This window comes from Theropithecus gelada, chromosome 15 (assembly GCF_003255815.1).
Source record: "Theropithecus gelada isolate Dixy chromosome 15, Tgel_1.0, whole genome shotgun sequence".
NCBI lineage: Eukaryota > Metazoa > Chordata > Mammalia > Primates > Cercopithecidae > Theropithecus > Theropithecus gelada.
Window position 1 is genome coordinate 93,122,230 of NC_037683.1, and position 25,418 is coordinate 93,147,647.

The 25,418-nt window shown below is 41.1% G+C and overlaps 1 protein-coding gene across 21 annotated transcripts in view; it reads left to right on the forward strand.

Moving 5' to 3' along the window:
- The window catches only part of LOC112607938 (transducin-like enhancer protein 4), a 157,335-nt gene extending 146,738 nt beyond the window's left edge, over nt 1-10,597 (forward strand). For all 21 annotated transcript variants that reach the window (XM_025359335.1, XM_025359320.1, XM_025359321.1 and 18 more), the window contains 3 exons: nt 84-234; nt 592-668; nt 8,870-10,597. In XM_025359335.1, the coding sequence (XP_025215120.1) occupies nt 84-234; nt 592-668; nt 8,870-8,977 (336 nt within the window). In that variant the 3' untranslated portion in view covers nt 8,978-10,597. The remainder of the gene's footprint in view (nt 1-83; nt 235-591; nt 669-8,869) is intronic.
- Nucleotides 10,598-25,418: the final 14,821 nt, after the last annotated feature.

Genomic DNA, 25,418 nt, shown 5'->3' on the forward strand with positions numbered 1-25,418 from the left:
CATCTGTAGAAGGGATAGTACCTCCCAGATGAAAGAAGTGTGTCCACTGTGGCCACTGTCACCATCACCTGTTTTAATCCTAGATCTTTTCTCTGGGCTACTGCCCAACTGGAGAGTGGCTTGCAGTGGGGATGGAGAACAGCAATGTGGAAGTTTTACACGTCACCAAGCCAGACAAATACCAACTACATCTTCATGAGAGCTGTGTGCTGTCGCTCAAGTTTGCCCATTGTGGTAAGCAAGCACGTTTTGTCCATTTTCTGTCAACCAGAATTGCTCCTTCCCCCTTCCTGTGTTTTTATTTCCAAGTCGAATCCTTGAGTTCATTACCATGCCCCTCTTCAGAATTCTATTACTTCCTGATACATGCCTGCTTCCCCAACACCATGTAATTTTCTGGCATTAATCCACTTTAACCTTAAGGATTAATGACTCATTAAATCCAGAAAGATAGACTTTATTTTTGAAGCGAAAGTTACTTTTTTACAAATGAATGAGTTTTCTGTGAATAGTTTGATGTTCTATAAAGCACATCTTGGTGTCTGACAAAGTAACACAAACATTGCCTTTTTCAAAACCCTTTACCTGTAGGCAAATGGTTTGTAAGCACTGGAAAGGACAACCTTCTGAATGCCTGGAGAACACCTTATGGGGCCAGTATATTCCAGGTAACATGGAACTTGTTAACTACCACTTATGTTTGTTTAATCAAACTCTCTGTGCATTCTCTCAGATTAATAATGTGCAGAAGTGTCCTGGCAGGTCAGAGCTAGTATTATGCACATTGTACAGAGAAGGAAACTGTGTCCAAGGGGAGGTTAAGTGTCACAGCAAAGCCATGGAGCTGGGGATAGTCCCCAGTGTTCTGCACTCAAAGCCAGTGCTGTGCCTGATTCGGTGCTCACTGTTGCTTCATCATCAATTCCTTTTTGGAGTAGAGGTTTTATGTCTTCTGGGAATTTTGTACATGTATGTCTTTTTTAATTTTTAATTTTAAAAGTCGAGCATTTTGCTTAAATATGCTCTTGTTAGTAGTAGTAGTTTTTTTATTTTTCCAAAGAAGAGTGCTATGAAAACGTTTGATAAAAATCAGTTTTATAAACTTTTACTTTTCCTGTTGACTCAGTGGAACTTTGTATAGCTTGTGAAATTATTTGTAGAAGGACCAAATTGTAGACATAGTACCCATATATGCACGTGTACACACACACTCTCTCCTCCTCTCTCCTACTGGTACATGAGAATTTCATAGGCAAGGTGAAAGACTTGCCTTTATTAACCTTCTATATTTAGGATGTTATTTCCTAGTGTTCCTTTCTAGAAGTAATATAATAGACTTGCAGTTTTCTTGACCAAGTGGTATTAAGTCATCATAAAGTAGATTAATTCCATCGAATCCAAAATAGTATGCAAGATAATAAGTAGGGCAAAAAAAGCCAATTGTTGCAGTCATGAAGCTTCTAATTTATTTTTTTTTATTTATTTTTCTTTTTTATTATATTTTAAGTTCTAGGGTACATGTGCACAACATGCAGGTTTATTACATATGTGTACATGTACCATGTTGGTGTGCTGCACCCATTAACTTGTCATTTACATTAGGTATATCTCCTAATGCTATCCTTCCCCACTCCCCCCACCCCACAACAGACTTCAGTGTGTGATGAAGTGACATCACTTCCTGTGTCCAAGTGATCTCATTGTTCAACTCCCACCTATGAGTGAGAACGTGCAGTGTTTGGTTTTCTGTTCTTGCAATAGTTTGCTGAGAATGATGGTTTCCAGCTGCATCCATGTCCCTACAAAGGACACAAACTCATCCTTTTTTATGGCTGCATAGTATTGCATGGTGTATATGTGCCACATTTTCTTTACCAGTCTATCACTGATGGGCATTTGGGTTGGTTCCAAGTCTTTGCTGTTGTGAATAGTGCCGCAATAAACATACATGCGCATGTGTCTTTATAGCAACATGATTTATAATCCTTTGGGTATATCCCCAGTAATGGGATGGCTGGGTCAAATGGTATTTCTAGTTCTAGATCCTTGAGGAATCGCCACACTGTCTTCCACAATGATTGAACTCGTTTACAGTCCCACCAGCAGTGTAAAAGGGTTCCTATTTCTCCACATCCTCTCCAGCACCTGTTGTTTCCTCACTTTTTAATGATCGCCATTCTAAGTGGTGTGAGATGGTATCTCATTGTGGTTTTGATTTGCATTTCTCTGATGGCCAGTGATGATGAGCATTTTTTCATGTGTCTGTTGGCTGCATAAATGATGTCTTCTTTAGAGAAGTGTCTGTTCATATCCTTTGCCCACTTGTTGATGGGTTTTTTTTTTCTTGTAAATTTGTTTGAGTTCTTTGTAGGTTCTGGATATTAGCCCTTTGTCAGATGAGTAGATTGCAAAAATTTTCTCCCATTCTGTAGGTTGCCTGTTCACTCTGATGGTAGTTTCTTTTGCTGTGCAGAAGCTCTTTAGTTTAATTAGATCCCATTTGTCAATTTTGGCTTTCATTGCCATTGCTTTTGGTGTTTTAGACATGAAGTCCTTGCCCATGCCTATGTCCTGAATGGTATTACCTAGGTTTTCTTCTAGAGTTTTTATGATTTTAGGTCTAACATTTAAGTCTCTAACCCATCTTGAATTAATTTTTGTATAAGGCATAAGAAAAGGATCCAGTTTTAGCTTTCTACATATGGCTAGCCAGTTTTCCCAGAACCATTTATTAAATAGGGAATCCTTTCCCCATTTCTTGTTATTGTCAGGTTTGTCAAAGATCAGATGGTTGTAGATGTGTGGTGTTATTTCTGAGGGCTCTGTTCTGTTCCATTGGTCTATATCTCTGTTTTGGTACCAGTACCATGCTGTTTTGGTTACTGTAGCCTTGTGGTATAATTTGAAGTCAGGTAGCGTGGTGCCTCCAGCTTTGTTCTTTTGGCTTAAGATTGTCTTGGCAACGAGGGTTCTCTTTTGGTTCCATATGAACTTTAAAGTAGTTTTTTCCAATTCTGTGAAGAAAGTCATTGGTAGCTTAATGGGGATGGTATTGAATCTATAAATTACCTTGGGCAGTATGGCCATTTTCACAATATTGATTCTTCCTGTCCATGAGCATGAAATGTTCTTCCATTTATTTGTGTCCTCTTTTATTTCATTGAGCAGAGGTTTGTAGTTCTCCTTGAAGAGGTCCTTCACATCCCTTGTAAGTTGGATTCCTAGGTATTTTATTCTCTTTGAAGCAATTGTGTATGGGAGTTCACTCATGATTTGGCTCTCTGTTTGTCTGCTACTGGTGTATAAGAATGCTAGTGACTTTTGCACATTGATTTTGTATCCTGAGACTTTGCTGAAGTTGCTTATCAGCCTAAGGATATTTTGGGCTGAGACATTGGGGTTTTCTAAATATACAATCATGTCATCTGCAAACAGGAACAATTTGACTTCCTCTTCTCCTAATTGAATACCTTTTATTTCTTTCTCTTGTCTGATTGCCCTGGCGAGAACTTCCAACACTATGTTGAATAGGAATGATGAGAGAGGTCATCCCTGTCTTGTGCCAGTTTTCAAGGGGAATGCTTCCAGTTTTTTCCCATTGAGTATGATATTGGCTGTGGGTTTGTCATAAATAGCTCTTATTATTTTGAAGTATGTTCCATCAATACCGAATTTATTGAGAGTTTTTATCATGAAGGGCTATTGAATTTTGTCAAAGGCCTTTTCTGCATCTATTGAGATAATCTATGTGGTTTTTGTCTTTGGTTCTGTTTATATGCTGGATTACGTTTATTGATTTGCTTAGGTTGAACCAGCGTTGCATCCCAGGGATGAAGCCCACTTGATCATAGTGTATACGCTTTTTGATGTACTGCTGGATTCAGTTTGCAAGTATTTTACTGAGGATTTTTGCATCAATGTTTCATCAGGGATATTGGTCTAAAATTCTCTTTTTTTGTTCTGTCTCTGCCAGACTTTGGTATCAGGATGATGTTGGCCTCATAAAATGAATTAGGGAGGATTTCCTCTTTTTCTATTGATTGGAATAATTTCAGAAGGAATGCTACCAGCTCCTCCTTGTACTCTAGTAGAATTCAGCTGTGAATCCGTGTGGTCCTGGACTTTTTTTTGGTTGGTAGGCTATTATTGCCTCAATTTCAGAGCCTGTTATTGGTCTATTTACGGATTCAAATTCTTCCTGGTTTAGTCTTGGGAGAGTATGTGTGTCCAGGAATGTATCCATTTCTTCTAGGTTTTCTAGTTTATTTGCATAGAGGTGTTTATAGTATTCTTTGATGGTGGTTTGTATTTCCGTGGGGTCGGTGGTGATATCCCCTTTATCATTTTTTATTGTGTCTGTTTGATTCTTCTCTCTTTTCTTCTTTATTAGTCTTGCTAGCGGTGTATCAATTTTGTTGGTCTTTTCAAAAAACCAGTTCCTGGATTCATTGATTTTTTTGAAGGGTTTTTTTTGTGTGTGTCTCTATCTTCTTCAGTTCTGCTCTGATCTTAGTTATTTCTTGCCTTCTGCTAGCTTTTGAATGTGTTTGCTCTTGCTTCTCTGGTTCTTTTAATTGTGATGTTAGGGTGTCTATTTTTGATCTTTTCTGCTTTCTCTTGTGGGCATTTAGTGCTATAAATTTCCCTCTACATACTGCTTTAAATGTGTCCCAGAGATTCTGGTATGTTGTATCTTTGTTCTCATTGGTTTCAAAGAACATCTTTATTTCTGCCTTCATTTCATTATGTACCCAGTAGTCATTCAGGAGCAGGTTGTTCAGTTTCCATGTAGTTGGGCAGTTTTGATTGAGTTTCTTAGTCCTGAGTTCTAGTTTGATTGCACTGTGGTCTGAGAGACAGTTTGTTGTAATTTCTGTTCTTTTACATTTGCTGAGGAGTGCTTTACTTCCAACTATGTGGTCAATTTTGGAATAAGTGCGATGTGGTGCTGAGAAGAATGTATATTCTGTTGATTTCGGGTGGAGAGTTCTGTAGATGTCTATCAGGTCCGCTTGGTGCAGAGTTGAGTTCAATTCCTAGATATCCTTGTTAACTTTCTGTCTCATTGATCTGTCTAATGTTGACAGTGGGCTGTTAAAGTCTCCCATTATTATTGTGTGGGAGTCTAAGTCTCTTTGTAAGTCTCTAAGGACTTGCTTTATGAATCTGGGTGCTCCTGTATTGGATGCATATATATTTAGGATAGTTAGCTCTTCCTGATGAATTGATCCCTTTACCATTATGTAATGGCCTTCTTTGTCTCTTTTGATCTTTGTTGGTTTAAAGTCTGTTTTATCAGAGACTAGGATTGCAACCCCTGCCCTTTTTTGTTTTCCATTTGCTTGGTAGATCTTCCTCCATCCCTTTATTTTGAACCTATGTGTGTCTCTGCACGTGAGATGGGTCTCCTGGATACAGCAAACTGACGAGTGTTGACTCCTTATGCAATTTGCCAGTCTGTGTCTTTTAATTGGAGCATTTAGTCCATTTACATTTAAGGTTAATATTGTTATGTGTGAACTTGATCCTGTCATTATGATGTTAACTGGTTGTTTTGCTTGTTAGTTGATGCAGTTTCTTCCTAGCATTGATGGTCTTTACATTTTGGCATGTTTTTGCAGTGGCTGCTACCAGTTATTCCTTTCCATGTTTAGTGTTTCCTTCAGGATCTCTTGTAGGGCAGGCCTGGTGGTGACAAAATCTCTCAGCATTTGCTTGTCTGTAAAGGATTTTATTTCTCCTTCACTTATGAAACTTAGTTTGACTGGATATGAAATTCTGTGTTGAAAATTCTTTTCTTTAAGAATGTTGAATACTGGCCCCCACTCTCTTCTGGCTTGTAGGGTTTCTGCCGAGAGATCCGATGTTAGTCTGGTGGGCTTCCCTTTGTGGGTAACCTGACCTTTCTCTCTGGCTGCCCTTAACATTTTTTTCCTTCATTTCAACTTTGGTGAATCTGACAATTATGTTTCTTGGAGTTGCTCTTCTCAAGGAGTATCTTTGTGGTGTTCTCTGTATTTCCTGAATTTCAGTGTTGGCCTGCCTTGCTAAGTTGGGGAAGTTCTCCTGGATAATATCCTGCAGAGTGTTTTCCAACTTGGTTCCATTCTCCCCTTCACTTTCAGGTATACCAATCAGACGTAGATTTGGTCTTTTCACATAGTCCCATATTTCTTGGTATCTTTGTTCATTTCTTTTTACTCTTTTTTCTCTAAACTTCTCTTCTCACTTCATTTCATTCATTTGATCTTCAATCACTGATACCCTTTCTTCCAGTTGATCGAGTCAGTTACTGAAGCTTGTACATTTGACACGCAGTTCTTATGTCATGGTTTTCATCTCTATCAGGTTGTTTAAGGACTTCTCTGCATTGGTTATTCTAGTTAGCCATTCATCAAATCTTTTTACAAGGTTTTTAGTTTCTTTCCACTGGGATCGTAATTCCTCCTTTAGCTCAGAGAAGTTTGATTGTCTGAAGTCTTCTTCTCTCAACTCATCAAAGTCATTCTCCGTCCAGCTTTGTTCCATTGCTGGAGAGGAGCTACATTCCTTTTGAAGGGGAGAGGCACCCTGATTTTTAGAATTTCCAGCTTTTCTGTTCTGCTTTTTCCCCATCTTTGTGGTTTTATCTACCTTTGGTCTTTGATGAGGGTGACGTACAGAGGGAGTTTTGGTGTGGATGTCCTTTCTGTTAGTTTTCCTTCTAACAGTCAGGACCCTCAGCTGCAGATCTGTTGGAGTTTGCTCGAGGTCCACTCCAGACCCTGTTTGCCTGGGTATCAGCAGCGGAGGCTGCAGAAGAGTGAATATTGCTGAACTGCATATGTTGCTGTCTGATCGTTCCTTTGGAAGCTTTGTCTCAGAGGTGTACCCAGCCGTGTGAAGTGTGAGGTGTCAGTCTGCCCCTAGTGTGGGATGCCTCCCAGTTAGGCTACTCGGGGGTCAGGGACCCACTTGAGCAGACAATCTGTCCGTTCTCAGATCTCAAACTCCGTGCTGGGAAAACCATTACTCTCTTCAATGCTATCAGACAGGGACATTTATATCTGCAGAGGTTTCTGCTGCCTTTTGTTTGGCTATGCCCTGTCCCCAGAGGTGGAGTCTACAGAGGCAGGCAGGCAGGCAGACCTCCTTGAGCTGCGGTGGGCTCCACCCAGTTTGAGCTTCCAGGTAACTTTGTTTACCTACTTAAGCCTCAACAATGGTGGGCACCCCTCCCCCAGCCTCCCTGCCACCTTGCAGTTAGATCTCAGACTGCTGTGCTAGCAATGAGGGAGGCTCCGTGGGTGTGGGACCCTCCAAGCCAGGTGCGGGATATAATCTCTTGATGTGCTGTTTGCTAAGACCCTTGGAAAAGCGCAGTATTAGGGTGGGAGTGACCCGATTTTCCATGTGTTGTATGTCACGGTTTCCCTTGGCTAGGAAACGGATTTCCCTTCCCCCTTGCGCTTCCCGGGTGAGGCGATGCCTCGCCCTGCTTTGGCTCTCGCTCATTGGGCTGCACCCACTGTCCTGCACTGACTGTGTGACACGCCCCGGTGAGATGAACCTGGTACCTCAGTTGGAAATGCAGAAATCTCCCATCTTCTGTATTGCTCACGCAGGGAGCTGGAGTCTGGAGCTCTTCCTGTTCGGCCATCTCGGTGCGGATCTCGAAACCTATAATTTAATACAGCATTTTTCATATCATGGATTATGACTTGTTAGATAGTCTCAACTGCACTTAAAAAAGTACATGTTTTATAGTAAGCCTAAGTACTGTCTTTAAGTGTTTAAAGTATTCAGAGTCCTGGTTAAAATCCTGTGTTGTTTTCATTTTCAGTGAGCACAGTTTAGTTAAAAGTTAACATTGAATCCTTCATACTACAGTTGAATATAGTATATATAAAACTGTATGGTATGTTTTTCTTTTTAACTGTTGAACCTCTCCCCTCTTGCAAATTTGTGTTACATTTTAACAGTGGGAGCATTAGGCTTTTCACTAGAAATAATTTTACATTCTTTGTTTTTTTTTTTAATGTGTTTTCAGTGCCATTTCTCATATCTGATCTCACTGAACTCTGCTGCATCCCTCTGAGGTGGTAGACAGGTAAAATGTCTACCTATTTGCTATTGTAAGGAAACTGAGGTGCAGACAGGTTAAGTGACCTGTGCCATGTTCCACAGCTCAACCTAACTCCAAGCCATCTGTTTGAAGTTGAGGGTTTTTCATGCCAATAACACCCCCCTCTTAACGGTAGAATAGGGCTTGAAATAAGGTCTTGCTTTGCCAGTAGAGGTGCTCAAACCATTGGCTTGCCTGCCTACCTGATGTCCCCAGGGCAGAAGCCTCCTGACTGACCCGGTGAGGTGTTGCCAAGGGTGGATCCGATCCACCTCTGCCATTTTAAGAAAGTGCCATGTGGTGGCTCATGCCTGTAATCTCATGCATAATTTGGGAGGTCAAAGCAAGAGGATCGCTTGAGCCCAGGAGTTTGAGACCAGCCTGGGCAACTTAGTGAGACCCTGTCTCTAGAAAAAGAAAGTTAAAAAATTAGGTGTAATGGGACACACCAATGTCATAGTCCCAACAGTTCAGGAGACTGAGGTGGGAGGATTGCTTGAGCTCAGAAGGTCAAGGCTGCAGTGAGCTGTGGTCACACCACTGCAATCCATCCTGAGTGACCGAGGGAGACCCTGTCTCGTTAAAAAATAAATAAATAAATAAATAAAAAGGCAGCAACACTCTCCGTGACCACCTTTCACCTTTCCTTGACTGGGCTCCTGTTTGGTGAAGGAGCACGTTACATTTGCATTTGCTCCGAGTCCTCCATACTCATGGGATTTTCTTTCGGTATTTAACATTTTTGATTATATGTTTCTTTCCTAGTCCAAAGAATCCTCATCGGTGCTTAGCTGTGACATCTCCGTGGATGACAAATACATTGTCACTGGCTCTGGGGATAAGAAGGCCACGGTTTATGAAGTTATTTATTAAGGACAAATCTTCATGCAGACTGGACTCCTCCTGGTAGCACTTTGCTCTGTCATCCTTTTTGTTCACCCCCATCCCCGCATCTAAAAACCAAGGATTTCAGATACTCATTGCAGTTGTGGAGTTTAAATCCCCTTTCTTAACCTCACTTCCCACTTGCTATTGAATTGTGAATAGTCATTAAAAACCTGTGATACCAAATCTTCAGCTATCTACTTGGAAGAACATGGAATAAGCATACTTAACAGTGAACAGAATCTTTAATTATGTATTATATCTGTAATATATTTATTTTGTTTAAAGAAGGCTTTCTAACAATGACTGACTAAATAAAGCTGTCTGCTCCTGCATTGATAATGAAGGTGCGTTGTATTTGATACCCCTCCCCCCCTTTTTTTGGCAAAGGAGGGGAAAGGAAGGTTTAAAATAATTGATTTAAAATGTCACTAAATGTAGACTGATGACTGTATAGAGATGTGAAATGTATAATTACACATGGAAGCAATATGTTGCTGTGTTGTTATTAGGTTTTTTTGTTTTTGTTTTCTACATCTTTCAAAGACCTTTGGAAATTTGGCTGAACAATTAGAACACAACAGGCCATCTCATACTCATTTGGATCTATTTAGACGACGTTAACCAATATATCTATAGCTTTAGATTATATTCGATAAAAGTAATTGGACTTTTTTTCTTTTTTTGACTCGTTGACAAGTGTCTTTGTAATATGTTTTTAGTTCCCTTTTTTGTTGTATTATAGACAGATGAACAAATTAAATTTGGCCTCAAAGAGAGAACTTAATCCCTTCTGGATATTTTTGCCACGTTTCTTTGCAAAAGGGAGATATATATATATATATATATATATATATATATCTTTAGTCAGTTTTGTTGTTATGAGAAATTATGGGTTATTTTGTGGCATGCTCTTTGGGAGCTGCACAGTTATGGGGAGGACTCCCACTGCTGTGCAAGTTAAGTCTTTCACAAAACAAGGACAGCAGAGGAGGGTTTGCAGAGACTCCCTCTGAAAAACACAAAGAATGGACTCTCTCCTGGGATGAGGACTTGCTTTCTTTACCTCCGGTTCTTTCCATGTCTTAGTTGGATGTCCCTGAAATGGACACAGGCTGTGCCATTGTGCCAGAAACATGGTGTTATCTTTTATGTTGTTGTTGTTGCTGTTAAACTATAATATGTGACTTCTTTTTTTATTATTATTTTTTGTTTGAATGCTTTAAAAATCTTTTAAGTCTGTGGATCTGCTGATGTACAGTGCCTTTGCTGCTATGGATCAAAATCAAAAGAACCGTGTAGATATACTTTATTGTATAAGTAGAAAATTACTTAATTTCATACTAGAAATGGATGGATGCTGCAAGTTGAAATGGACTGTCCATTGACGTTCCTAATGTGGTAGCAGAAAAAAAAAATGGTGTCTTAAGTGCTTAGTGTTTGATGTCATTAACAGTTTCGTAAAACTCTACAGTGTAGAAAGATTTTGATACTAAACTGTGCATTGTACATAGTTCTAATGCATTGTATTGACCACCAGTACTTCTATAATGGTAGATTGTTTGTGCATTCAGACTTTTAAGCATTAAACATAAATAACTTCTAGTATGCTTATTTTTCTAATTCTTTGTCTTGATGACATTAGTTTATTTTTTATCTTTGGCTGTGCCACTCCTATATATTAAAAATGCCTAGTTTTTTCAAGGGAGTTTGTTGTTAAGGTAATGTGGTTTTTTTGTTGTTGTTAAAGTAGTGTGGGTTTTTTCATTATTGCTACTTTTGTTTTGGTTTTGTCTTTACTTGAAAGGAGCTAGGAAAGGTAGGTGATAAAAGTTAACAGTGACCAGTTGGTGCTAAATATTTATTGAGTACCTCTTTGATTTGTAAAAGTACTGCCTATCAAAAGGTTATCATGTCCCTCAAACCCTTGATGCTTTAGAGGTATGCTGTTCAATATGGTTACCCTAGGCATTTGTGGCTCTTTAAATTTATTAAAGTTAAATAAAACTAGAAATCCAATTTACCAGTCACACAAACTACATTTCAAGTGTCAAGTAGCCACATGTGGCTAATGGCTACCGTATTGGACTGGACACATGAACACGGCCTTTAAGTTAGCCCAGTAAACCATTGCCAGCCATTTGGGTTTGGGAAGCATTTCTAGCATAACACACTGAGATCTTTACACCAGACTTCTTGGGCTGCTACTGGTTGGGTGGATGAAGATTCAGTATGAGGAGGAGTTTAAATTAAGAATTCTAAAGTCCTGGGACTCAAAAATCTGACATTTTAAGGTTCTACTAAGTAGGAGGATTAGAAGCCCCACAGTATTCTGGAAGGATCGTCTGTAACAGAGATACTGACTTTGGTTGCTGAGTTAAGTACAGTATTCATCAATTGGACTGGAAGCCGCACTCCCAGTGTGATACCATGTGCGTTGTTACATCGAATGATGACACACGAGTCAGTCAAGGCTGGCTGAAAAATTAAAAACCATAAATAACCACGGGGGTAAGTGATCATCTTCAAAGGTGTGTCACCTAGACGGGATGGTGGAGTTTATGTTGGACTAGGAAGGAATAATCTTCAATATCTGCTATGTACAGAGCACTGTACTGGCTTATATTACATATATATGTATAATGTGTATATAATATATACATACAATATTAGCCACCTACACATTATCTCAGGTTTTTCACAGCTCGTGTACCTATATGATCCAAAGATTTAGCCTCAGGGAAAAGCGAGTCTGAGGAAGGTACTAATGCATCGACTGTATCTGTACACACTGGAAGACTCGGGGCATCTGGAGTAAGAGGGAGGTGTTTATCCAGGTAAGGCACAGAGCAGAGTTGTCCATTGGACTGACACAGTGGACCACACGCTGGCCTAATAACATCTGAGCTCTGGGTGGCTTTGGAGAGGAGAAGCTGGCGATCCCTCATAGAGTGGCAACCCCAGGGTCTGGACAGCAGCATCACCTGGCCTCCACTGAGAGCTTGGATTCCCCTCGCCACATAAGACACTGCATCCCCTTCCCCACAGCAGGGATTGTGTGAACTTTCTCCTCTAGTGCCCAGCTTAGTACCAGGTTTATATAGTAGTAATCTTTGCTGAGTTAGGCAGATTAGGAGGGTAGTGAGCATGGAAATGTAAGTTCTTCCCACTTTGAAAGTATTCCTCCGTAAATTCATGTGTAACCTTATTAAAAATGTTTAAAAGATGAGAGAGCTTTGGAGTAAAATAGCTTTGGCACAAAAAATATGACACATGCATAGTGTGCACCTCTAGAAGGTGGAACGTGCCTGCCTCAAGGGGTTGGAATTCCTACTGGGTATCTGATGGGTGAAGCCTGTGATGCCTTTAATTGTCTTTAGAGAAATCCAAAACATTGGCTGTTGAATGGAATAAAAAACTGAGACGAATGCATAGATTTAACTTTTTTAAACAAGTGGGCATCTGTTTCCTCTCATTGCTAATGTATTATCAAATTAAATTTTTATGTCTATATATTAATCTCAGCCCTGGCTTAATGTGCACAGAGTCTTGATGTTCTTGATATTGTAATTCTAATGTTAAAAGTAATTGTTTAAACTTGGTTTTTAAGTTAACCATCCTTTCTGCTTCAAATGTAGTCTTGCAGAGTCTGAAGAACAACAAAGACAGGAATCACCCTGAACCAGGGAAAACTTAGTTTCAATGAGAGGAGAGCAGAACTCTCAAGACGCTACAAGCAAAACCAGAGTAAAGAAGGCATCATGAGCTTCCTAAGATTGGCAGGTCAAATGAGAGTGACAGACCCTAAGTCCTTAGAGTATTTATGGATACATACCTCGCTTTGGGCCACTCTTTAGCAATATGGCTTCATAGTCTCAGCTGCAAGAGATCCAGCCTTGTCCTAAAACAGTGTATGTTGGAACCTTAGCTGCAGCCTCAGAATACCTGCAAGTGGTTGAAAATTACACAGCCTTGGGATATCCAAAAACTTGGTTTCAAACCATCACACACAGCCATGAAATTCTGGGTTCCTGCAGCCAAAAGCAGGGGAAATGGATGTTCTTCAGCCAGAGGTAGTATTCTCGTTAGAGGTGCTGTGCGCATGCTAGCCTCGTGAACATGTCCTCAACTGTCACCTCATCTACTTCTAGACATGCCTCAATCTGGACAGTTTTACAGTTGTGCTGTCCTAGAAGCAAAATGTCCAACTTAAGGTATTTGTCGATTGATATTTTGGACAGTTTTATGGAAATTTGTTCTGAGATTCCGTGTCCAGCGTTGAGTAAGCAATTACAAAATTATGAAGATGTCAGTGCTAAAAAAATTATTTCTTTGATATTCTTGGATGCTCATATCCAAAACTACCTAGCTGCTGCAACTTGCAAAGAGGCATTCAACAAGCTCTAAGGTCCTGAATCCAACAGTTTCTCACTGGGGCAGCAGCTCATAACCACCCCCGTTCTTTTGAGCTAATTGCATTTATCTGCCTTTAGGTTCAAACTTACATTCAGAACTAACAATGAAAATGGCTTATTTTTGATGACCTGAGCACGTTAGAAAACCTCTCATGTATGAGAGCATTTTAAGAGTAATGCTATCAAGATAGAACTCTTACCTTACAAGCAGTTTAGTTTGCATTTGTGGCAGCCTGTGATAGAATCTTGTGGATCCCAGAAAGGAATTCACGGAAGACTCTAGTTTACCTGTCCTCAGGGAAATACAATTCTCAGCTAAGACTTCATATATTTGGCCTGCAGAGAGTTTCCACGGGGTTGTTTTTAGTCCAGAGGCAAATGATGAGCACAAGTGTTTTCATGAAAGTTGTCCCATTTGATCTCAATGCAGGCCTAGCCAGGGTGGACACTAGAATCCTGAATTTACACACAAGAGCACCAAGGATCGGAGTGTTTACCCAAATCCGTATCTTCTGGGGATACAAGCCCAAGGGTCCTGACTTGGCGGTCCAGAATTCTGTACTGTCTGTCCAGCATGGAGGTTGGAACACAGATGGAAATGAAGGGTTCAAGACACTTCATTGCTCTTTGTCCCTCAGTTTCACACAAATTAACTGGCTTCTGGTTTCAGCATCACAGAACCTCTTGACAACTCCTGAAACCAATCACAAATTGTCTTCTTTTGTCATGTGCTGTGTGTTCCCACTGTGGACTGAATGTGGTACGTACAATGCAGATACCCACTCGTGTGTGAGTAGATGTCTCTTGTATGTGCGACCCTTGGCATCTGACTGTCGCAGGGAGCCCATTAACTTCACCCTGTGGGGTGATGAGAACATTGGGAAGGTTATTTTGGAAGAAGATTTAAAGTCACATAAATGTCGTGTTTTATTTGACTTGGGTGTAGTAAAATACACGAAGCTACTTGTGAAGTAGTTGACTTTTGAGAATTTAGGCAGCAAAATTTTGGGACTCCGTTTAGGTAGGATCTAACGAAACTCATGCCCTAGTGTTTCTGGATGGCCCTGCATTTCTCCCTAGACTTAAGGAACAGTTGGCCATTACCCAGTCTTCACTAGACACCCCCACTGCCTCTTCCAAGGGGAGCTACCATACTTGGTACCCTGGCCGTATCTTATGTGGCAGAAAGTATGAGTTGAGCTAGGGAATTTTTTGTTCTCAGGAGGCTGGGAAGTTGCAGGAGAATGAGGGACTGGTGGGAACTGAGTCAAGGGTGAAATGCAGGCATTGTGACCATGAGGGCTCCAGGCAGGAAGACTGTCAGACCAAGCTTGTGCCTTCCTCCTCGTCCCAGCAGCACAGGGACTGGGAGAGATACTAGCAGGATGTACCACAAGGGCAGGAGTGAGCCTCCAGGACCACTGTGCTGCAAGCAGTGTTCCTTAAGATGACTTCCCATTGCTTGAAGAACTTCAGCTGGATGCCTCTTTGCCCTGGAAGAGTTGAGTTTAAACAAATACCTATTCACTTAAACACCTGTTGGGGTCAACTTTGGGTAATGTACCAAATGCAGAGAAGCCTGTTAGTGCCGAGAATAAAGCATCCCTCTCAGAAGTCAGCTAGTCCTTCCCAGATAACGTGAAAACAAGGCTTTGTTTCTGGAGTAATTGAAGAAATCAACTGTTAAACCTTGTTCTTAAATCTCCGTCAGAGATTCATAGCCCCTTTCATGTTTCCTCTGAGTAGGCAATCAGTGTTAATGAAATGTGATTTCAGGTTTTACGGCTGAGTCAGGAAATTCAAAGTTATGGTTTCCATGCTGATGGTTATCCCACCACTACCAGTGCAGCTGTAGGCATCCAGATTTTAGTATGGGCAAGAACAGCCTCCTGGGCACAAGAAGGTTGTAAAGGTTACTTTGAGAACAAAGGCCTTGATTTGCAGACACGTGTTCTTGAGTGATGGTCTTAAAAACAAAGCATAAAGTGCCCCTAATAAGAAGGTTAGTGGTGACTCAAGCTGACTACAAGTGAAAGGATTTAACTGCAATCCCTGAGGGGTAGACTTACACATTTTTGAGTCACCTTTGCATTTACCTTGAGAGGCTCTGCGTGAGGTGGTTGGCTTGTGCTTTGCAGACATCCTGCTTTGTATGCAGCATAGACTTTGAGCAGGAGACTTAGCAACCAGACTTCCAGCTCAGCTCTTCCAACTTCAGCACGCGGCATTTGCAGTGTATGTGTGTGTGTGTGTGTGTTTGTGCACTTTTCTTGCCAAAGATTTGCTTGTGCACAAATTATAGAGCACAGCATTATGGTGTCTTTTTCGTATTTCATACCACTAGGTTTTTAAAACTCATTGAATTTATAGTCTGACCGCAGACCTGCAGGAGAGAATAAGATAAGGCAATTTGGTGTTGTCCACGCTTACAAAGTTTCATCTATTTAAATTGTTACAAATTTTTCTTATTTTTGTGGTGACAATTGTCACATCATAATTTACCTCTGTCATCTGACATTTTCAGGAAGTGAAAAATTCCATGTTACTTACTTTTTTAGATAACTGACGTTTACTCCTTGAAAAACCATAACAAACTTTTTGATTGAAAAATATTTAGATGTATTGAACTCTCTTCTACCTTAACTGCCCTTCAAAAGGTGCTATAAAGGTTCCTGATGGTAGAAAGTCAAGGTAACAATGTTTTGGTTGTGCTCTGTAGCAGCTATACTTTCCTTAGTGTTTTCATTACTAATGATCAAAACAAATGGATGCATCACTTTCCACATGCCAGCTGCAATGCCAAGTGCTTTATTCACATAATCTCGTTTTTGCCGTCACAACTACCCTGTAAAATAAAGGTGCGGGTTCTCAAAACTCACTTGAAATATTTGAGCCCATATGTATTTAGGAAGGCAGATTGTTTTTATTGTTTTTATTTTTTGAGACAGAGTCTCACTCTGTCAGGCTGGAGTGCAGTGGCAGATTTCGGCTCACTGCAACCCCTACCTCCCAGACTCAAGCGATTCTGCCTCAGCCTCCCAAGTAGCTGGGATTACAGGCACCTGCCACCACACCCAGCTAATTTTTTCAATTTTTAGTAGAGACGGGGTTTCACTGTGTTGGGTCAGACTGGTCTCAAACTCCTGGCCCCAAGTGATCCGCCCACCTTGGCCTCCCAAAGTGCTGGGATTACAGGCCTGAGCCACTGCGCCCAGCCGAGGAATGCAGATTGTGTGTGCACCAAACATGTCCCATTTACTAGCACCCCATAATGAAGCACATTCATCTTTGTGGGGCAAAGCATCTGAATGTTCATGTTCAGTGGAGTAGGTAATGACTATAAACATATACAGCTCCGTTTAGGTTGGTTCTGTCCCCAAATGCATCATGAAAACACTTCTGGCTTTCTCTGAATTTTTTATTTTGGAATTGAAAAGAAGGAGTTTGTGGATCTATGTTTTTGATCTCATTTTGAAGATGAGGAATCAGATTCACAGAGGTTAAGTGACTTCATCAACGGACAATGACAGAAGCTTGCTCTAATGCCAGAGCTGGTGTCTCAGCATCTGCCCACTGTCAGTGTGTGCTCTCGTTCTCAGGGACTGGGACGACCCTATCTAGAATGTTCTTTTGGTTCCCTGTTTTGTATTGTCTCCCACATACTACTTACATATGTTCTCTGCATCTTTTTTTTTTTTTTTCTTTTTTTGAGACGGAGTCTCACTCTGTTGCCCAGGCTGGAGTGCAGTGGCGCGATCTCCGCTCACTGCAAGCTCCGTCTCCCGGGTTCACGCCATTCTCCTGCCTCAGCCTCCTGGGTAGCTGGGACTACAGGTGCCCACCACCACACCTGGCTAGTTTTTTGTATTTTTAGTAGAAATGGGGTTTCACCGTGTTAGCCAAGATGGTCTTGATCTCCGGACCTCGTGATCCACCCACCTCGGCCTCCCAAAGTGCTGGGATTACAGGCGTGAGCCACGGCGCCCGGCCCTCTGCATTTCTTCTAATCAGTCACTGAAAATTACTTTTTCACTATGCCCAAGAAAAAATCCATACTTCTTTAAAACATAATAATAATAAAGTAAGGCATGGGCTTTGTTACAGACAGTGTGTCCTTGGCCCTGCGAAAGTTGGTTTTTAATGTGATGCTATATGTGACTCATCTAATCGTTAGATGAGAGTCATTATTAAAAGCTGGCTGGACACGGTGGCTCACGCCTGTAATCCCAGTACTTTGGGAGGCTGAGGCGGGTGGATCACCTGTGGTCAAAAGTTCAAGACCAGCCTGGTCAGCATGGTGAAACCCGGTCTCTACTAAAAATACAAAAAATTAGCCAGGCATGGTGGCAGGCATCTGTAATCCCAGCTACTTGGGATGCTGAGGCAGGAGACTCGCTTGAATCCAGGAGATGGAGGTTGCAGTGAGCCAAGATTGCACCATTCCACTCCAGCCTGGGCAACAAGAGCCAGAGACTGTCTCAAAAAAAAAAAAATTAATTAAAAAAAAGTGTGTGTGTGTATATATATATTTATTTTATTTTATTTTATTATTTGCTTTTTGAGATGGAGTCTCTCTTTGTTGCCCATGCTGGAGTACAGTAGCACCATCTTGGCTCACTGCAACCTCCAACTCCCGGATTCAAGCTATTCTCCAGCCTCTGCCTCGAAAGTAGCTGGGACTACAGACAGGCACTACCACGTTCAGCTAATTTTTATATTTTGTATTTTGGGTTTTGCCACATTGGCCAGACTGGTCTCGAACTCCTGACCTCAAGTGATCTCCCTGCCTTGGCCTCCCAAAGCGCTGGGATTACAGACATGAGCCACTGTACCCAGCCGCTGTATATTTTAATGGTAATGAAAACATCAACCAAAAAAAATGCAGCATCAAAAATGTCTTTAAAATTTTCTGATTGGAGATGTCTCAATCCATATTTTATTTTTTTTCTCCTCCCAACTTAGATCAATGAGACAGAAAATTAACAAGGATATTCAGGACTTGAACTCAGCTCTGGACCAAGCAGACCTAATGGACATCTATAGAACTCTCCACCCCAAATCAACAAAATATACATTCCTCTCAGCACCACATCACACTTATTCCAAAACTGACCATATAATTGGAAGTAAAACACTCTTCGGCAAATGCAAAAGAATGGCAATCATAAACAGTCTCTCAGACTACAGTGCAATCAAAGTAGAACTCAGGATTAAGAAACTCACTCAAAAGCGCACAACTACATGGAAACTGAACAACCTGCTCTTGAATGACTACTGGGTAAATAACGAAATTAAGGCAAAAATAAATAAGTTCTTCAAAACCAATACAACGTATTAGTTTGGCATAAACAACGTACCAGAATCTTGGGGACACAGCTAAAGCAGTGTTTGAAGGGAAATGCATAGCACTAAATGCCCACAGGAGAAAGCAGCGAAGATCTAAAATCAACACCCTAACATCATACTTAAAAGAATTAGAGAAGCAAGAGCAAACAAATTCAAAAGCCAGCAGAAGACAAGAAATAACTAAGATCAGAGTAGAACTGAAGGAGATAGAAACACACACACAAAAAAACCCTTCAAAAAAGCAATGAATCCAGGAGCTGGTTCTTTTGAAAAGATCAAAAAAATAGACTGCTAGCCAGACTAATAAAAAAAGAAAAGACAGAAGAATCAAACAGACACAATAAAAAATGATAAGGGGATATCATCCCTGATCCCACAGAAATACAAACTACCATCAGAGAATACTATAAACACCTCTACTCAGAGAAACTAGAAAATCCAGAAGAAATGGATAAACTCCTGGAAACGTACATCCTCCCAAGACAAACCAGGAAGAAGTCAAATCCCTAAATAGACCAATAACAAGTTCTGAAATTGAGGCAGTAATAAATAGCCTACCAAACAAACAAACATAAAAGCCAGGACCAGATGGATTCACAGCTGAATTCTACCAGAGGTACAAAGAGGAACTGGTACCATTCCTTCTGAAACTATTCCAAACAATAGAAAAAGAGGGAATCCTCCCTAACTCATTTTACGAGGCCAGCATCATCCTGATACCAAAGCCTGGCAGAGACATAACAAAAAAAGAAAATTTGAGGCCAATATCCCTGATGAACATCGATGTGAAAATCCTCAATGAAATGTAGTTAGCTTTTTAAAATACACACAACTTTGTGTTAATTTTTTTTCTTTCTTTCTTTTTTTTTTTTTTTTTTTTTTTTAAGAAAATGGTGCATTTGGTTCTGGCCTAGTTTCTTTCCTTTCCTTTTCTGTTTTTTTATTTTTTTTATTTTTTATTTTTATTTTCTTAAAAACAAGTACTTTGTAGTATGTACAACATTCTTGTATGATAGATGGGTCATAAGGCGAGCTTTTCCTTGATTACTTTTGTGTGTTTTGATTCATGAGCTCATAAAGGCCCAACCATGGTGGTTAAACAATTGTTTACAGTCATGTTAACATTACACTAAGATAACAGGAGGCCCTGTTCACAGGCTAGATTGATGGGCTTCAAGGCAAAGGACACAGGTTGCTTGAAATCTTGATTGCCACAATTATGGGTGCACAAAGGCATTTTAAACTGTTGCTCAAGTCTGAGGGCCGTCTGATTATGTGGCCTGAGGGCTCAGTGTCACATACCCGTATTAAACAAGGCTGACTCTCTCCCCATTGCCAAGAACTTAGGGAATTCAGAGAGATGACTGTAGAGTTTTAATTAAGATCTCATCACAGAACTTGGACCAGTTAAGTTACTGTCTGAATTGCTTTCCTGTGAAAAACAAGGGCTGCCAGAGCCACTGCAGGATTCATAGCTATTTAGATGAGTGCATAATTGGCTCCCTAGAGGAGAATTGGGCAGCTATGAGTGTTTTAAGTGAGATCATCTTTTCGGGACGTTGCAAAACTATAATCCTATTCATCTGTAGTTCCTGAAAAATCTTTCCTGAAACCTCCACTGTCCAGGGAGGTATGGGTGATGTCAGAATGGAAAGTTGACCCCTTGCTCCCTCCATCCTTGCTTTGGACATAACAATCACGTGCGATGCCAGTGGCGGGCACAGAGGCAGTAATAAACGTGAGGTCTTCCCTCGATTCATTCCTCTCAAGCTAAGACTGAATTCTTAGTGAATTCTTGTTCTTGGAACTATTACTTGACTAATATGTATAAAAGTTGTCATATAAAATTTGATAATGATCAAGCAGATTGGTTAGAAAAGTTGCACAACTTTTTACAATGCAGATTGTGGGCAGATAAACATTTTTAAAAGGCAAATTCTGTTTTTACTGTAATGCTTTCTAAGAAAGACCATATTTTAATGTCTAAGTAAATACACAAAGCATCAGATGTGTATGACCACCCATGTTAAAGTCAAGCATTAGGTCCAGGTTTCTGGCTTGGGCAGTTGAGTGGCTGGCAGTGTCATCCTCTGAGATAAGTGAGGGGTGGGGAATGGCACTTACCATGAGACATATACATGAACGGCATCGGAGGAAAGTGAAAGTGTAAGTTGGGAGCCATGAGAAGAACATCTAGGCAGAGATGATAGTTGTCAGTATCTCCATAGAAATACTGCTGTGAGGATGAAGGAGATGGCCTCACAGTATGTAGTGAGGGGAGGAAAGGCCTGGATAACATCTGAGAATTAAGATAGGCAGATCTAAGAGAAGAGAAAACAGAGCGAAAATAAGTGGGCCACTGGTTGTAGTCGCCAGCCTATAAGATGGCTGCTAGGCCGGGTGTGGTGGCTCATGCCTGTAATCCTAGCATTTTGGGAGGCCAAGGCGGCTGAATAACCTGAGGTCAGGAGTTTGAGACCAGCCTGGCCAACATGGCGAAACCCCATCTCTACTAAAAATACAAAAATTAGCTGGGCATGGTGGTGAGTGCCTGTAATCCCAGCTACTTTGGAGGCTGAGGGAGCAGAATCACTTGAACCCAGGAGGCAGAGGTTGCAGTGAGCTGCGGTCAGGCTACTGCACTCTAGCATGGGCGACGAGCAAAACTCAGTCTCAAAAAAAAAAAAAAAAGAAAGATGGCTGCTACAGACTCCGCCTCAGGACTTACCTCTGTGTGCAGCCCTCCTCCATTGTACCAGGATTGAGCTGTGTCACCAGTGGGATGTGGCAAAAGTTATGGCATATTAGGTTATACTAGATTATAAAAGACACTGCAGTTTTGGCTTTGCTGTGTCTTTCTCACCCCTCCTGTCACTCACCCTGGGGAAGCCACCTGCCATGTTGTGAGCATCCTGGGGAGAGTCTCCTGTGATGAGCCTGGGCTTGGCCAACTGCCCTGTGGGTGAGCTTGGAAGTGGAGCCTCCAGCCCCAGCTCACACACCGCACGTTCATTGGAAACCCTGAGCCACAACCACCTGGCTAAACTGTTCCTGGATTTCTGCCTCATGGTAACTGTGAGATAATTTTTGCTGTTTTAAGTCACTAAGTGTTGAGGTAATTTGTTTTACAGCAATAGATAACTAATACCCAGGTTACCTGTAATTCAGGTCTAGTTGACATTTTTTCCCCAACACTGAAAGAGAAATCCATCATCTAGGGCTCTTTTCATCACAGGTTTGGTTCTGATCTCCCTCCAAGTTGTTATTAAACAGACAATGGCTTTCAGGGTCACTTAAAATCATTTCTAGCTATATGCAGAAATTTTAGATTTTTTTTTCTGTTACTTTAGTAGTCTTGTAACTGTAACTTCTTGGGACTGATTACATCGTTTTTTGTTTTTTGTGTTTCTTTGAGACAGGGTCTCGCTGTGTCACCCAAGCTGGAGTGCAATGGTGCAATCTCAGCTCACTGCAGCCTTGACCTCCTGGGCTCAATCAAGCCTCTCACCTCAGCCTCCCAAGCAGTTAGGACTATAGGTGTGCACCACTACACCGGGCTAATTTTTGTATTTTTTTGTAGAGACAGGATTTTGCCATGTTCCCCAGGCTGGTCTTGAACTCTTGGGCTCAACTGATCTGCTTTGGCCTCCCAATGTGCTGGGAATATAGACGTGAGCCACTGTGCCCGGCCAGATTTTTTAACACCTGAGGAGTAAACTATACGAAGAAGACTTTCTTAAGTTATAGTGGAGAAAAGAAAGGACCAGGGAAATTGACTGGTGAGAAAGAAGGAAGAAAAGTTGACAAGATGGAGAGATACCAAGATGTCAAGATTGAGCAGAGCTGCTAATAGTACTTGAGCTTTTCCTCCAAGCAAAAATGGTCAGCTCTTAAAGGACAGCTGCAACATTTTTCCCTGGCAGGGTGGAAAGTTAAATAAAATCTAAGGTTTTGAATAGTTAAGAAAACTTTAAAGTGTTGATTATGTTCTGATTATATTCAGATAATTCAATGATACTTAAGAATCACTGGGTATTATTGGTCTGGAGAATTCACTAAGAAAGCAACTGTAGTAATATTTCTGGAAAAAAGTATGGGAATTATAGTTCTTTATTTGACCTTCAACAGACTGTTATGTAGAAGAGCACAGCAACCATGCAGATAACAAAACTGCATGAAATATTTGCAGCATATATGACAAGCAAAGTTTTAATATTTGTATGTAAAAGTGGCTTTTACAAACTAATAGTAAAATGTACCAAATGACACAACTGGACTATTCAGCAAAGATGAAAATGTTATTAGAATTTATAACTGAGGCTGGGCGCGGTGGCTCAAGCCTGTAATCCCAGCACTTTGGGACGCCGAGACGGGCGGATCACGAGGTCAGGAGATCGAGACCATCCTGGCTAACACGGTGAAACACCGTCTCTATTAAGAAATACAAAAAACTAGCCGGGCGAGGTGGCGGGCGCCTGTAGTCCCAGCTACTCGGGAGGCTGAGGCCGGAGAATGGCGTGAACCCGGGAGGCGGAGCTTGCAGTGAGCTGAGATCCGGCCACTGCACTCCAGCCTGGGCGACAGAGCGAGACTCTGTCTCAAAAAAAAAAAAAAAAAAAAGAATTTATAACTGAATGAGTACAAATTCAAGATAGTATTTTTCACCTATCAAAGTAGCCACAACATTTATTTTTAATCCAGTGTTAGGGAAGAGTGGATAACAGACATTCTCAATTCTCATATATTGTAAATGAAAGTTGAAATTGATAAAATTTCCATGAAAGGATTTTTTTTTTTTTTTGAAACAGAGTCACACTTTATTGCCCAGGCTGGAGTGCCGTGGTGTAATCTGCAACCTCCGCCTCCTGGGTTCAAGCGATTCTTGTGTGTGCCTAAGCCTCCTCAGTAGGTGGGGTTGCAGGTGTGCACCACCACACCTGACTAATTTTTGTATTTTTTTTCCAGTGGAGATGGGCTTTCGCCATGTTGGCCAGGTGGGTCTCTAACTCCCGGCTTCAAGTGATCCACCCGCCTCAGCCTCCCAAAGTGCTGGGATTACAGACATGAGCCACTGTGCCTGGCCAGAAAGACTTTTTGGAAATGTGTTTCAATCATCTTAATGCACATAAGCTTTGACTCAATACAGTGTCTATCATTTCACTCTAAATATTTCAGGGTACGTTCAATGATTTTAAAAAGGGATCTTAATTGAATTTTTTTTTTTTTTTTTTTTTTTAAATCCACAAATAACAGAAACCCAATGTGAAAAGGCTTAAACAAAAACAAAGAGTTGATTGGCTAGGGGAATTGAAAGGTTTGAAGAACTGAGCTACAGAAGAGCAGGAATGCAGCTGGGCCTCGGGAACAAGGCCCACGGGTTCCAAGGTTTCCAGGCCGTACCCTCACGCTCATCTGCTGCTCTCTGAGCAGTGTTTTATATTTACTACAGACTGCCTTTTTCTCATGGTGGGAAACATCACCATTGGTCCAACGGACTGTATCAACAAAGGAAAGGCTGACACCTCTTAAATTCTCTGAGTTCTAGTTCAAAAACAATTCTATGAAGAGATGCTGAAGGCCGAGTCTGGAGGATCAGATGACCACCCATGGAACAGTCGATTGTGATGCTGATGATTGGCCTAAATTGTCTCAGGTGCCCTCTTCAGATGACTTGACTTGTGGCCCTGATGTCGAAGATACCAGAAGATGCATAGCCATGCATCTGGGAGGAGGGGAAGGGTCTAGCAACTGGGCAGGCAACCCCCTAGATACCCACAGGAAAAGTTTGCTTTTTCCCATAATAAGCCATACGCTAGATGCAGTATGGTGTTTAAATTATGAAAACTAGGATGGGGGGTGAGAAACATGGTGAACAGCAGAGAGCCATCGGTGACTTCAGAATGATGGCAGAAGATAAGAACTTCGTAGCTGTGTCACTGAATCTACTGATAGGTCACTTTCTTGAGGAAGATTTAGCCAAATTCAGTTGGCATACTGGAGGCATGTAATTAATATCACCTAATTAACATGTGGGTGTGAATGGAAGTGAAGAATCTGATATTTATTACATGCTTATGGTATGTCTGACTTTGGGGGAGGTACCTATCTAACTAGTTACCTAAATATATGTATTTCATATATTTCTGACTTCAACTCTATAAGACTTTGGAAGCCCCCTATACATACAAGGACACAAAAGTTAAATAACTTTTCCAAAGTCACACAACTGGTAAGTGGCCAAGCCTTTGAGATTCTGACTGTGATGTGCTGGTTCCTTGTATCTCCTGACCTTTCTCAAAATTTTCACTCCAAGATGTCTTAAAGATATAGCATACCTTTCACTTAACCAGCATTTCATATACCATTCATTTTGCATTTTATAACGCTTGAGTTTATGTCATTTGATTTTCTCCAATATAAACTTCACATCATTATTTCTGCATATTTGTGAAACCTGTCCCAAACAATGTAAATCCCTTACCCAACAGAGTCTCCAGTGACCATAGTGAGCTGGCTCTTCATAGAGGAAGGACAAATACGCCTCCACAAAATGCTGATCTATCCATCCATTTTATTTTATTTTATTTTTTTGGAGAAGGAGTCTCCCTCTGTTGCCCAGACTGGAGTGCAGTGCTGCAGTCTTGGTTCATTGCCACCTCCACCTCCTG